This window comes from Callionymus lyra, chromosome 5 (assembly GCF_982586985.1).
Source record: "Callionymus lyra chromosome 5, fCalLyr1.hap1.1, whole genome shotgun sequence".
Taxonomy (NCBI): domain Eukaryota; kingdom Metazoa; phylum Chordata; class Actinopteri; order Syngnathiformes; family Callionymidae; genus Callionymus; species Callionymus lyra.
Genome location: NC_141822.1, coordinates 19,054,991 through 19,070,504, shown reverse-complemented (window position 1 = coordinate 19,070,504; position 15,514 = coordinate 19,054,991). Strand labels below are relative to the sequence as shown.

General features: G+C 37.2%; 1 protein-coding gene across 1 annotated transcript in view; it reads right to left on the bottom strand.

The window, feature by feature from the left end:
• The window catches only part of rimbp2a (RIMS binding protein 2a), a 69,454-nt gene that overhangs the window by 23,213 nt on the left and 30,727 nt on the right, over positions 1 to 15,514 (bottom strand). Inside the window, exons 4-8 of the mRNA XM_087791340.1 lie at positions 10,011 to 10,100; positions 7,987 to 8,109; positions 3,766 to 3,849; positions 2,974 to 3,024; positions 890 to 1,082 (exon numbers count right to left, since the gene is read on the bottom strand). Of these exons, the coding sequence (XP_087647466.1) occupies positions 890 to 1,082; positions 2,974 to 3,024; positions 3,766 to 3,849; positions 7,987 to 8,109; positions 10,011 to 10,100 (541 nt within the window). The remainder of the gene's footprint in view (positions 1 to 889; positions 1,083 to 2,973; positions 3,025 to 3,765; positions 3,850 to 7,986; positions 8,110 to 10,010; positions 10,101 to 15,514) is intronic.

Here is a 15,514-nt window from a genome sequence, read left to right as displayed (position 1 = left end):
ATAACTCATGGAGGTCAATTTTGGGCACATATAAATGATTATATGACACTTATAAAGTCTGCATTCGGTCATGAATAATTAATCATTATTAACAAATAACACAAGTATGACATTTGTTATTTTGAAATAGAAAATGTCTGTTTTATTAAGAATTTAGAATTGTTTGATGATAGTTTAAAAAATGTTTACAGTTAGAAATTATTTCATTACAGTTAAAAAAAAAAGTTTAAACTACAGTTGAAAATGTTTCGATAACAGTTGAAATTTGTTTAAATACAATTGGAAATTGTTTGATTACAATTAAAATGGTTTAATTTCAGTTGAGAATTGTTTGATTTAAGTTGAGAATTGTTTGATTAAAGTAAATTAAACATGTTTGATTTGAATATAAAAATGTTTCATTATAGTGGACATTTATTTTATTATATTTGAAAAAGTATTCTAAATCTTTACTATGATAATCACGTTAAGATGAATTCACTATTGTAAATAGCAAATACAAACTCAGCAATTTAGATTATTTTCTAAAAAAAAATGCACCTTAAGGGGATCTTTTTTGCTTTTCCAGATTTTCAATATAATTCTACTAATAATGATTGTTTATTTTCACCTTAAAGACATATAGTAGTCACAGAGTGCTTTACATAATAGCATACACATACCTTATGTTACTTGTCTATAAGTTATGTAAGCTGGTATTTTTATTTAACTTTTGAATGAAAAACAAATTCAGTATAATTTAAAATATCTGCTTTTTTTTGCAGATGTTTCTGATCCAAAAGTTCACTTGCCATTGAATGGCAAATTGGTTCAGCATGATGTTAAATACTGGTTGGTATTTAAAAGCAGGTTTTAAAAATAAATATATATTCTCTATATTCTGACTCACCTGGATCTTCAGATCTGATGACTTGAGGGAGTCGTCTTTTTGGCGAGAGCGGGAATCGGGAATTGGAGATGGGATGACCGGGACGGGACTCCCCACTCTCTGCTCGTAAATGGGAACCGAGCAGCTCTTTGGACAAGTGATGGAAGTGTTCACTCTGTGACCTGCATTTCTGCTCCAGGTCACTTATTTTCACCTTTTGACGGAGAAGAAGTGAGGAGATGAAAGTAGGAGCTGAGCCACGAGGGAGAAACCATACATGGAATTGCACAGATATGAGTCGTATGAAGGTTAGCAGATGTTGGCTCTACTAATGGAGATCAAATAAAGGAGGCAATTAGAGAAGAATCCCAGAGGAGCGGTTGTCGAGCTCATGACTGCATGTTTTACTGAAGACACTGTGATAAAGCCGATGATAGTATGGACCGGTTCACCCTGCTCAACACTGCTTGATAACAAACTCTGAGCACGGCAGAGTTAAGAGGATTATAAATCTTTAAATACATCATATCTTTGACATGCTATCAGCCCGACAGAACCGTCCCGCTAACAGAAATAACATAAGGTACTCGACATCTTTTTCTTCGTAATTATTGTTGGAATTATAGCAACATGTGATGGAAAGACTGGGGGAAAAAAGCACATGAAATCATAAATACCTGAAACATTCTGTCCTTTTTGTGCTGTTCAGACAAAAAGTGGACACACAAATGTGTAAAGAAAAAAGATGCTAGGATTCAAAAACAACATGATAAAGATGAAAGTGGACACAAATAGACACAAGCAAAAGAAAAAATGGGAAAAGACAAATTGACACTTAAAAATAAGGGGGTTTTTTTATCAGGGAAGTGCAAAAACAAGGAATCTAAGAAGCGTCATTTGCATTCCAACATGTGATGAAAGTCTGATTGATAGTCTGCCGGCTTGCTCAATGAAACGACCTGACTTGAACCGGACGACGACGAGCGTACGCCCGGTTGTCATGACAGCGGGACTTAAGAGTGAAACGATGGAATGATTTTTTTTTCTTTTTTTTGTGGAGCTGAATCTGATCAGAGATCTAAAAGGGAGACTGATTAATCACAGCAGGTGAGTAGAATTTGTGAGGATGTGACATTTTATAATCATTCTTTTGGTTTATCTTGATCATTGAATACCAAACCTGGGTATTTAAAAGAAGGTAGATAAACAGAGATACTGATTGGCTTTGATAAAAAAAAATATATCAAAAAACATCAAATAAAAAATATATATATTTTAAAGTAAAACATGTTTGTAAAAAAATGGTTGGGAAGTAAAAGCAATGCTTTCTGGAGGTTGATTATGAAAAAGGTGTTTATGTGTTTTAGTTAATTTTCTTTTTATCCCTGATTCTTGATTTATTGCATTTGATATGAAAGAAAATATAGATATTTATTTAATCATCCTCAATTTGTTAAAAAACAAAAACAAATTTGTGATGTGTTTGAAATAAGGAGGATAACCTCATATATACGATTTAATTTATATTATTTTATCCATTTCAATTTTTGTGTTTGTCTTCGGGAATCCATGCTTTGTACAATTCTAATCGCAGAAATGTTAAATGTAATAAGACTAGTCAAACGTGTTCAATATTCTGTCAAAATGGTCAGAATTGTGGGATTCTTTAAAACCATCACAGAAGCATTTGTCAGAACATTTGTAGCCTTCAAAACTTTATCCATGAAGTAGCAAGGATTAATTATAGAGTCACATTCTGATCATTTTTTTGTATCTTACCTATCCAAAAAAGGATTATAGAATGAAAAAATGACCCTCAAATTGGTTTAAAATGACACTAAAATAACAGCCACAGCTATGGGCTTGTGTCTGCTAGTAAGAAGAGTGATAAATAAGAATGTATATTATCACTCATCTAGCTTTAACTTGAAATTATTAAACTGAAAAAATAAATGTTGCTGTTATAACCTGATCAAAACAACAACTAAATGATAGCATTTAAGATTTAATATCAAGTTCACCATCAAAAGGTGAAAATTTCTATCAAAACATGAAAATCTAAACTTTGTGATTATTTCCTTCACATTCCTACGGCAGTAATTTACCTCTAAAAGGTGAACTTCATCTTCATGGTCTTCGTCGGTTGGAACACGAGCCTGCGGGCGACACATGGAAACACAGTGACAGCTGACGCACACGATCACAGCGCATGTGAGGATGAGGCAACGCAACACAACTGACACACTGTCAGAGCCAGTACTCCGGCACGAGGCACAGTACTGGTACTCCGGAGACATTAGACTCCCTTGTGACGCTGCTCTCATCGTAGTATCTGGTCGATTTAGGAGGATGGTAATAAGGTAGAGTGTGGGACGGTAGCCTTTAAGATACTTGTAATAATAATCTGAAGTTCATTTGATGGACTTCAATCTAAGATTAATGTTCTATAAAACCACGAGGTTGCCTGTAAAGGTGCTTGCACGAGTGTTTAAAATGTCTTCACCTCATGCTACTGCCTCTGATTTGATCAACTGAGAAACCGATACCGTACTTTCTGCTGTGCTAGACATTCCAGATGTGAGTTCAGCAGCTGTGAGCAGCAATAAATCTCCGAGTGACACCAGAACCTCCATACCAGCTGAGTTGGATATTTCTGTGTTATTGTGTTATCATCATCAATCAGGCAATTATTTTTATCTTATCAAGTAACTTTTGTTTGTCACTTTTGTCCCCCTGGAAGGGAGTCCTGGTGCAAAAATTGATATTATTTTAGCCATAAGCAATCCATTTTGTACTATAAGTAAACTTTCAATTGTAATACAATATTGGCAGCCACAGTTCCGATCTAAAAGGAAATAAACTGGATTTCATGCAGTTTCTATGAAGTATTTCTTTACCTTGTGCTTAGTGTGGAGAATCTCCCAGGTTTGCTCATGCTCCTTCTGCAGGCGTCGCTTCAGCTCCACAGACTCGTGCATATGCTGGAGAAACAAAGAAAAGAAAATACTGATCAACCTTATATCAACTATCCTCAAGGTCCCAGCTGTGACCCTGTCCATTTCTGGTCGTCTTTGACCAAAATAAATTAGATAAATCCCAAGTTTTACTTCACAGCTTGATGTTGATCACCGTTATTGTGGAAATCGCCAAAGCCAACATCGGTTTAGACGGGGTTGAAACATGTGATGTCAATCAAATAAACAATTATTTAACCAAAAATATATATATAATTTTTCCCATGAAAATATCAGATTCAGAAAATTGTTATTGCCATTATTGGTGGAAGTTTCCACCAATTCTGTTTAGATACATATATGCAACATTAAACATGAAAAAAACACCATCTAAAACATAAATAAAAACACAGTTTTATTATTTACAGTGCAGATTACAAATTAGAAGAGCAAGGATATGTATGGAAAGGGGTTGGTGTTGCCTTTATTCTTACATTTTGTATAATTATTATTATTACTTATATACTCATATTATCCCCCTTGACTCCCACTGTTTTTGCTATACTGTATAAAGCCGCTTCCTTTGTGTTTTGGGAAAAAATACATTTAAATGTTGTTAGCCAATTTTGTGTTAATATTAAATATAAGTACAAAAATATATGTATAATATTTTTTTATATTTTGTTGTCTAATTTGGTTAAGGAATTGGGCTAACTTAGACGCAAGTATGTTCTGGAAGTGCATCTGACTTTAAATAAGCTTATATCAATTCTTGATTCTCGATTCAATGCTGACATTTCATTGTATGCACTTTCCTTTTCAAATTCTCCAAACACTGACAATGCCAGGTCACACTTTTAAGGCAATATAAGCCTTCTGGAAAGACAAATAATATTTTTTTTTTTATTGTAGTTTCTCTGAAAATCTACCTAAACAAACTGATATATGGTGATATATTAGTGTAAAATGCTGAACTGAATGTTGACTTGGGCGGAAGACGGGCAAATTGCCTTATATGCACTTATATGCATATTGTATAAACACACATTTTGCATTGATAAGTATATGCATGTATTCAAAAGTCACAAGAATGGTGTTAATAATTCAATCCTTCCTTTCCGTTGGACCTCATTATATCCTTTGCTCAGCACAGTCTGGAGCTTGTAGTGCTCAAGAGTTGATCATCTGCCACATCTCGCCGCAGCCATGTGATTCCTCCGGCTGCTTAAGAAGCAAAGACAGCTTGCAAAGCTCTGACATTCCTCATAGTCACTCCATCATCTCTCTTACTGGAGAAGAAGAAAAGCCTCTTTACCTCATGTGGAGCAGCTTTGAGGTTGTCCTGAGCAGGCAGCGGCTGCTTTACATAACCGAGAGGGAGACGGTGTGCAGCAGACGACCGAACAAGTCCCTATTGAGTCGACTTCAACTTTCCACGACCTCACGGGGTCAGCGTCTTTAGTCAAATATATGAAGAAAAATAAAACAAACGCCGTCTGACCCAGGGGATCATTTTTTTTAGAGAGGGATACCGTGAATTGTTTTGCGTCTGAAGAGGAACAACGAACTAAAAATAGCTTGTGATTAAATTATCATGCAAATGAATAAACCAAACGGCAAATATCCGAGCAGCCAATCAAATCAGCAGCTCTTTAGGCAGAGACGTGGTCATGTTGACTTGTGTGTTCTCTTTCTTACTCTAGTTTTACCGTAAAATTACTTTTAAAAGCGACTGATATTAAAATCCTCCTTGATTTTTCTGAGGACCAAGTCACTTCTCTTTCACAATAACAACATGGTCCTCTCGCTGTCAAACGATCAATAACAGACACAAGGAGGAGGAGGTTTGGAGCGAGTCTGTCGCTGGACTTTGTCTGTCAGTTTGCTTTTGTATTCTGAAGAAAGATTGATGAATGGAAAGCGGCGTAAACTCGAAAACCTCTTTGACTCTTCAGAATTGTGAGTTTTATTTATTGATATCGCAGAGAAGCCATGAGATTGGAGAAAAAAAACTAAACTTTCAGCTGAATAACCTACAGATCGCAACTGAAGGCAAAGAGTAGAGTAAAGAAGAAGATTTGGTTTACTTGTCTATCAAAGATACAGGTACTGTAGTAAAGCAAAAATATAAAACAAACATAATTAATTTACTGGTTGGGATATATATATATATATATATATATACACACACTCGTATTAAAACAAATATGTATCTAAAACATATTTAAAACAAAGATACATTATTCACCACAATACACAATCTGATACAGTATATTGTGGTATATTGCAATACTGTGATTTATTTGTAGTATTGTCCAAGTACTTGACTCTGGTGTCAACAGAGTTACAGCTACACATGACTCTTGACGAAGTTGTAACGGCTTTCTTTTGTGTTGAAACAAAAATGTAACAAAAAATCAGCTTTAAAATCTGCTGGAGTCGGCTGTATCCTCTCGTCCTCAGTCATTGCCGGGATCTTGTGTGATTTCATTAATCTGGGTAAGAATTCAATATCCAATAATAATATTAATACTAAGAAGAGGTTAATAAAATAATAAAGAAAAAATAACAAGTTCAGCTAGAGGTCGGTTGGACGACAATTTATTGTCACAGTTCGGATGAAGAAGGAATTCTCTTGCTGTGCGATGTGTAAAAGATTTGTTTAAATGATGAGAAAGAGTTTCTTTGATTTGGTATCTTTCACTGCGTTCCATGTCCAGGAGGCTCTGATCTTAATTTAGCTGACACTCTTCCATTTCTGTAACTCGTCCCACTTTGGTGCAGAAATAAGAATATATGCAGCAGCGACGCAGTACAATCAATGTTTTATAATGTCTTATTTTAAGTCGCATGCAAACACACAATGTCGCCAACAGCTTTGTTTCCTCATCAGGATCTGAGCGCGACATGCATGTGAACTGCCAACCTAAGCTGCTTTTACTGATCCAAACCGCTTCTTTCTTTTGTCTCTCTCTCTCTTTCTCTGAGTCACTATCTGCATTTTTACTCTTTTGTCAAGAAACTGACCTGCATTCACACTGGTATGAGCAAGTTCAATTTACACACAATAGCTGATTTAATATGATCATTTGTCACTGACCAACAGAGGTATTTACCCAAGTTAGTTTCTTATTCTTTAATAATGACTCATGATTGTGTGAAAAATAATTGTGGATTTGAGTTCGCAAGCTATATTAGCTGGTTTCTCTAATGTCCAGGAGCAACCATCTACTTCAAGTCTCTCCCAGTTTACTGAGCTCTGTAGATAAATAAACAAAATCCTTACTTTTTGTAGTGACGTTAAAATACATGTATATACGGTACTCTACCCTAAAGAGCGAAACGAATGGATGGATGGATGGATGGATGGATAAATGGATGGATTGAATGAAAAGATGGATGGATAGATGATAGAAGACAGGATGGATGGATGGATTGAATGAATGAATGGATGGATAGGTGGATGGATGAGGATGGATGTTGATAGATGGATGGATAAATGGATGGATGGATGGATGGATTGAGTGAACAGATGGATGAAGGGATTGAATGAACAGATGGATGGATTGATGGATGGATGGATGGATGGATGGATGGATGGATGGATGGATGGATGGATGGATGGATGGATGGATGGATGGATGGATGGATGGATGGATGGATGGATGGATGGATGGATGGATGGATGGATGGATGGATGGATGGATGGATGGATGGATGGATGGATGGATGGATGGATGGATGGATGGATGGATGGATGGATGGATGGACGGATGGATGGACGGACGGATGGATGGCTAACTGTGGATTGATGTGAATGGATGGATGTGGATGGATGGGCGTGGACAGACATGGATGGATGGATGGATGGATGGACGGACAGACGGGTGGATGGACGGACGGACGGATGGATGGCTAACTGTGGATTGATGTGAATGGATGAATGTGGATGGATGGGCGTGGACAGACATGGATGGATGGATGGGCATGGACAGACATGGATGGATGGGTAGTGATGGATGGATGTGGATGGATGAATGTGGATGGATGGGCGTGGACAGACATGGATGGATGGATGGGCATGGACAGACATGGATGGATGGGTAGTGATGGATGGATGTGGATGGATGAAGTTGTGATTCAACACTTGAGAGTGTTGCTTACTTTTAGAACCTGCTCTAGGTTCTCCACCTTGTCTTGAAGTTCGCTCCTCTGTTTCTGTGCCGTCGCTCTCTCCTGGCTCACCACGAGAAAAGTCTTCCTCAGCTTTTCGTAGTCAGATCGTACCTACGTGTATGAGAAGAAGAAAAAATGTGTCTCTTTGAGATTACTTTTTTTTTTTTTTTAACCAAAGCAGTCATTTTTAAGGCAAATATTCAAAGTGTTGCTGGAAGCAGATAGAGTTGACGCGTAAATTAATCAGCATGTTTGTATTCCGCTTTGATGAGACAGAGCTGCTGACGCCGGCGTTTCTCGCCTCTCGCTGTCTCCATCAGTCAGCATCCTTAAGCTACGGCGCTTCCCTCTAAAGGTGGCCACATCGGGCTACCAGGGACCCGTTTCTCCGTCTGACACTAATCATCTTATTAATTATCCGAGCACACAAGGTAAATTGAAGATAACGCCGGGTACTTAAAGTTCACAAAAACTAGGCTCTTGAAATAGGCGAAGGCTTTGAAGACTAATTTGAGTCTAATCACTGGAGAGATGCTGCGTCAGAGTATTTATAACTATGTTTAATTAGAAATATAGTGGACATATATATGAACAGTTTTTTAACTGACAGACTTGCTTAAAATATGAAATATTTTCAATGTAGGTTGAAAGTAATTATAGTTCATTTTTCTGATTTTTTTTTCAGGTCAGCACAAATTTAAAAAATAACATTTTTGTACAAACTAAAGTAAAATTCTATAACATTGTTGTGCGTGTTACTGTTCCTTTAAGACTGAGACAGGTGAGGGAGGGGGAGCGAGGAGTCAAAGTTCTGTGCCGATGATCATTAAAAACTGATGTTGTTACTATATCAGCAAAGTTACGCTTTCTCAGGAAAGTGAGAGAGAATAAGAAAAGCAAGCGGGGCTTCTAGCTGATATAATAAACCAATTCATAACTATTTAATCGGGGCATCGACCGATTCATGGTACATTTAGATCGGTCCAATCTTTTCAATCAAAACCGATTTCCGATTCATATCGGTAATTTGTTACTTCCCTGATATTTATTGTATACAGGTAACGCTCAGAATACAAAAAAAATGCAATGGAACTCTTAATATATATTTTTACACAAAAAAAAAACAACAAACATTTGCAAACACCATTTCAAACTTTTGATTAAACTAATAGTGTTACCATGTGCTCAAGAATGCTGTGTTTGGATTTACAGCTGGAAAACAGCACACTGTACTTTGTTTGTTTAAACAAAATTAATGCCACATATAAATCTGACAAATTCAACTGTTTTTCTTTTCGTGAACCACGTTTAGTCTCGCTTTTTATCACCAAAATATTTATGCTGTCTCGCTTTTCCACACTTGTAGAAGAAAATATTTAACACTTGTGTTATCTCATGGTCAAGGTGACACAAAGGCCCAAAAATAAATGTGTTTTTTTTGTATCACTTGTGTTGTTTCTGGGTCAAGGTGACCCGAAGGCCCCCGGAAACAAATGTGTTTGATGTATCCCTTGTGTTGAAGTTTTTTGTCCGGGCTTTTGGGTCAACTTGACCCTTAGTTTATAAAAGGGTTAATCATGTATTTTTACAATGTAATATCAATTAAATGTTCGTACCCTTCTTCTCAAACATTTAAATATGTTAGCTAAAGTTCAAGGTAAGTAATATTAACAATTATTATTATATTATAAAGATACTCCTATTTCCTCCCAAAGATCAAGCAACGGACTGGTGACTTGACCACAACAGAAAATTTGTAACACAGCGATTTAAAATGATTCTAGACTTGACTAGACCTCAAATGTAACCCTAAAAAACACCAGTATCTCATCCAAAGGAGAAAAATCCCCATGATGAAAAATGATGCTTGTAAAAATCAGGTGTATTGATCGCTTCAGATGCATCACAGCTAACATTTGATGGATGTTATAGCCCTCGTTCGGAGAAGGTAAGATATCTCTTATATCACTCTGTGCTCGCGTGTGTTTGTGCATTACACTCTGCTGCCAAACCTGGTCATACTTGGATGCCTTCAGGTGACAGCTGATCAATTCGAGGTTCAGGCGATTTTTCTCCTGCAAAGCAGCGTGGAGCTTGGATTTCTGCAGATGAAAAGAGAGAAGAATAAAGTGGATCAGAGCGTGTTGTACGTGAGCGGCTGTGTTACGTTATCGTCCACATTGCTGCCATGTTTAACGCCTCGCCGACTGATGTATGGAAACCACTTTGTTTAGGTTCATCTGTTACATAAGATCTGCCGTCTTCATTTTGCGATATAATAAAGTTTTAATGTCCTCTATGAAACCGTCACTTATCAAGTGGCTTTAATTAAAAGAGAAACAACAAGGAATCGCAAGAGGTGTCTGGAAAGAAATAGTGAATAAGAGATGGAAACCCACGAGTGTTAGAGATTAATAAAATACGAAAAACATTCGAGAAAACTGCTCCGGATGAGAATAACTTGCTAGGGTAAAAATTGAAAGGAGGATGTTTCTGTCAGAACTGCAGTTTTACATTCACAAGTTGTCGAGCTGCTGCTGCTGCTGCTGCTGCTGCAGGTACTCAAGCATTACATAATTACGCAAGACTGGAACTGGGGCAGCGACATCCTCCTATCATAAGTCTGTGATTTCACTGTGACAAGGCATCTTTTGAAACACAATACCTCCTCATGCAGGCAGAGCGCACCCAGACATGGTTGTCGCACTTCCTCATTATAGTCTGTAGCTCCTAAATGTGAGGCGATGAGAAAGATATCGCTCGAGTGGAAAACTAGCAACACTTAGCATTAACTGAAAAATGCTGGTGTAAGAAGGCCTTTGAGTGTGTCTTGATCTTGAAGCAAGAAAGTCAACGTAACATAAGTCTGAAAACAGTGTGAATATGGTCTGAAAGAAAAAGCATGGAGGCCACTACTACCAATACATTTTAATTTCATACAAGTTTGTGGTTGGACCCGTTGAAGCCTTTTCAATCTTTACATTCTCAAGAGTCGATGTTGTGACCATGCACTTTAACAAGATCCCGTCTTGTTATCTCATTCTGGAAGACAGCCGGACAGAAACCAGTGAGGTAAGCTAGACCAGGTATTGCGTGCTATTGATTTAGTGTTTTACTTTTACATGTGATGTGACCTTCGTACAAAGTTGAAGTCCATCGTTTGGCGCCTACTCTTAAAAACGTAAGGGTTGCTGGATATCTTCTCACCGACCGCAACTTCAGACCACAAGTTATATGACAAGTCCATCTTAAATATTGCAAGATACAAACTGAACTTCAGAATAAAAAACATGGCTTTAATTTATTACCTCTTAAAAATATCTACTTTACTTTTGAATGAGTCATTGACTTTAAATTAAGATAGTTTGTGATTGTGATTTGTATTTATTTATTGAATCGAAACACAAAAGACCAGGAGAGAATTAAATCTACAATTTAGATGATCATTTACACCCATATTGCGATTTACTTTCCTGCAATATGTTTCCTCCCCTACATTTATCTGTATAATCAGTTATCTTTTAAGCATTTACTTTTATCCCCTATCAAATCTCAGCGAAAGAGGGGTTAATAGGAGTGAAGCCATTATTAGTCATAATGGCTTCACTCCTATTCTAGCCAGCTGTAATCCCAACCCGCTTTGTTTATACAACAAGTCCCTTGGAAGTGGACACTTCCAGGATTGATGGCACGGAGACACATACTGATGAGTACAATCGAGATCCGAGATCTATTTAAGACACACTTCAATCAAAACACATTAGTTGCCCTTTAAAAATGTATAGAAATAGAATTAAACATTATGTAAAAAAACATTTTTGTAGGACAGTTTTCTGCTACTCCATGGTTACAATGTTCACCTGAAATAGGGCTGCACGATATTGGAAATAAGTGAGATATATTCGATATTGGTGTCTTGAATTGCGATATCGATGTTAATGCGATATTTCTTTTCTTTCACCTAAAAATGTAGCCACGTACACTTGAAGGGGAGGTCCGGGGTTTAGAGAAGGTAAACAATGCGATTTTTGCCTTTCGTTTATTTCCGCGCTTCGGTGCCAACATGATCGGAGAAAAAAATCATTTATAAAGCTCAGTTTTGCAGGACTTGCATCGGTTTCCAGTGAAACTGATCGACATCAGAGAGGAGCCGCTGGTGCGTCGCGACATCACAAAGACAATTATAAATCCCGACGCTGACTCGATCACTTGCGTTTGAGTAGCGCTCATAACTTAGTCTTGCTTCTGTGTATATACTGAGCCGTGCTAAGTCAGCGCGCCAGCAGGACGCGTCGCCATAGCAACCGAGCCTAGCAAGCTGCGCCACACAGCTAACAGACCGATAGAGATGTAAACGACAACGAGACTTAGAAGTACAAATTGACAACTTTACAGAACTTGACACTGATTGGTCGTAGTACGAGTTTAAGAAATTCTTAATATATACAATAAAAAAAATATTAATTATCGCACATGTTTTCGATATGCATATCGCACGAGCCAATATCGCAATATCGATATTTTTTCGATGTATCATGCAGCCCTAGCATGAAATCATTACTTAAGTGTAAGAAGATCCACTATATCATCAAACAGACGAGGGTCAAAAGGCCACTAAAACAAGAGGCTAACCACCTCTTAGTCCACGAGTAGAAGCAAGGTAACGCTGTCGGAGGAAGACGCAAATACACTGGAACACAGCCAGAGAACAGACAAGGACAGGAGCGACTGGTGACTGAGTTCACTCGCTGCTCTTCTTGTGTAACTGCCACAACATCACATCAGACAGCACAACCACGCCCAGCTGCAGTCAGACTTTTTTTTCTCCTCTTGGTATTTAGGCAGACAATTCACATCATGCGGTGCCAGCTCCAGAACCCCCCTTCGCTCCCCCTGCCCACCCCACAGGACACAACCGTGACACTTGAAGTGCAGGGGGCGGAAGAGACGTAAAGATGTCTGCAGGGAGGGAAGTCAATAATAACATAGACGGGGTGTTGAATCGAAAAACAAACCGATGCCTTTTGCTAATGAGTTCCTAAAAATAATGAGATAATCGTTACATTGATTTTTGTATGCACTGATACGTGAAAATTTGCCATCACCTTGGAGACGAGTCGAGTGCACTCGCTTTGAAGCTACAATGTTGATTTGAAAATGCTGTGCAGAACATTGAAGATAATTATTATCATAAACTTACAAACATAGTATGACCTAATAACCAATAAAAGGATAATGTAGGACATTCATAACATGGAACTCAAGATATATTTGATATCATTTTGATGATTATGGCTTACATCTTATGAAAACCACAAATTGAAAATTTCAAAGAAATATCACATACAATTAAAAGTAATGGGATTTTAAACAGAGAAATGTTGGCCCTCTGAAAGTTGTAATCTTCCTTAAGTACTTGATTTGTGCCCTTTTTGCATGAATTACTGCCCCAATACTGTAAGGCAAGGATTCTATCAGTCTGTCTTCAAGAGTCTGTATGTGTGGAAAGACACATAGACATTCCAGTTCAGCAAGGGTCTCTTTGCTGCCCTCAATTAAACTTTAATGCCCCATAACAGCTCTTTTAAAAAAGATTTTGTCAGTTAAAACACAACCAATTAAAGTAATTTAAGTAAGTAAGTACAGAATTTATATTTATAGAGTACTTTTCCAGATCAGGGACACAAAAGCGCTTAAACAATCAAAACAATACTCAATAAAATATATACTTAAAAGGTCAAGATAACACCGAGAACAACACAGGAGTTATAGAAAATCAAGGAAAAGCCTGCACAAATAAAAATGTCTTGAGATGTTTCTTGAAGGAATTAAAGCCATTAGGTCCCATTTTTGGTACCAGTTTTTCTTTTTTCTTTCTGTATATTCTATAATATATATATACCTGAGGAGTAAATATTTAAGTATAAGTACTACACAAAATATTAGGTAGTGCATTTTATTAGTTAATGAGTGACTAACAGAAGGCATGTTGTCAATCATATGGTATTTATAAAACATTACAGTTTTGTAGTTTTGTGTTCTTGGCATCTTGTATGACCTATTGCTTAAAATGCTTTTTCTGTATTCATATTATAAACCTTCACTGGAGCTGTAATCCCATCTTTTTTAGCAGCATCACTGATTTCATTTCAGCTAAATTAAGTAAAACAGAGCAAAATTGTACGCAGAAGTCACTGGTTCATACACAAACAAATCGCAGGTGTGGGAAAAAATATCCTTCTTTTTATAGGCCTAAGGAATCGAGACGCAGTTTTCGTTTCCTTCTTCCCACATCATCTGAGTCACACATTCACAGCTCAGCCTAACACCCCATGGCATTTAGTAAACATGCACAAGCTGAGGGACAAACACATATGCAGGGAAATTAAACAAAGACAAATATCTGGGTTAAGGCGGTTAAACTTGGGACTAAAAACAATTTGACTTTTTTGAATGATTCACCGTATGAGATGTTGAAGTGCGATTGCCTTCCATCCATACTTCACTGATAAACTTCACAACCACAACCTGTCGTTTTGATTTTTAAAGAATCATCATTTTGATCTTTCTCCCAGCAAACCAGCATCACTGTGCACAACTATGCTGCAGGTGTTACGGTTAACTCACACGTCTCGCTGGTGAGGCTGACATTTTCCTCTGCAGCATGTTAGTCCGTCATAAGCAGAGGTGAGCGTTGACAAGGCTGGACAGGAAGGGTAATCTGTCACCCTTTTTTTCAAACTTGACACGGTTTTGTGCCATTTTGAAAAAGCTGCAGGGCGACTTCACACAGAAGGAATGACCCGCCGTTATGACACATTTCTTTCTTTACCCAAAACATTTGGTTATATTTTATTTGTGTCGAATCCTAGCAGAGTTACTGAGACACTTTTTGGTTTAGATAAGAACCATAACGTTTAAAAAAGAGAAAGACTGATCTACAGTGGCAATGAAAAACTACATTTCAACAGGCAGAAACCTCGAGCAGAACCTGACCTGAAGTCTATACCAGACCTTGGCAAAGTGCCCTTTGACTATATTTATGCGGCCCTCGTAATGTCAATGTATGATCATGTATAAGTGGTTCTAATGCATTAAAAAGTGTATTTTGTAATTGTTATTCATTTACATTTCCACATAAGACTTATTTACTTTTACCCTCCTTTTTGTGTGTAATTTTTTAAGTATATATCATATATGTATATATATGATATATATGTATATATGTCAAAATATTTTTTTTAGTTAGTTGAAGAAATGTTTGAAAAAAGCTCATACTGTATGTACAAGAATAAAATTGCATCTTATTTAGCTTAATAAATGACACGGCCTAATGACAAATGTCCTTTTTTTATGGATTTTCCCGTCTTTATTTTTGCTCTACGGCCCCTAAAAACATTCACAGAATTGAATGTGGCCCTTGAAGACTTTTAATTGCCCACCTCTGGTCTATACGGTCTTCTGCTGTGACAGGGGCAGCAGGATCCAAATACGAATCTGTAAATGAGATTATGAA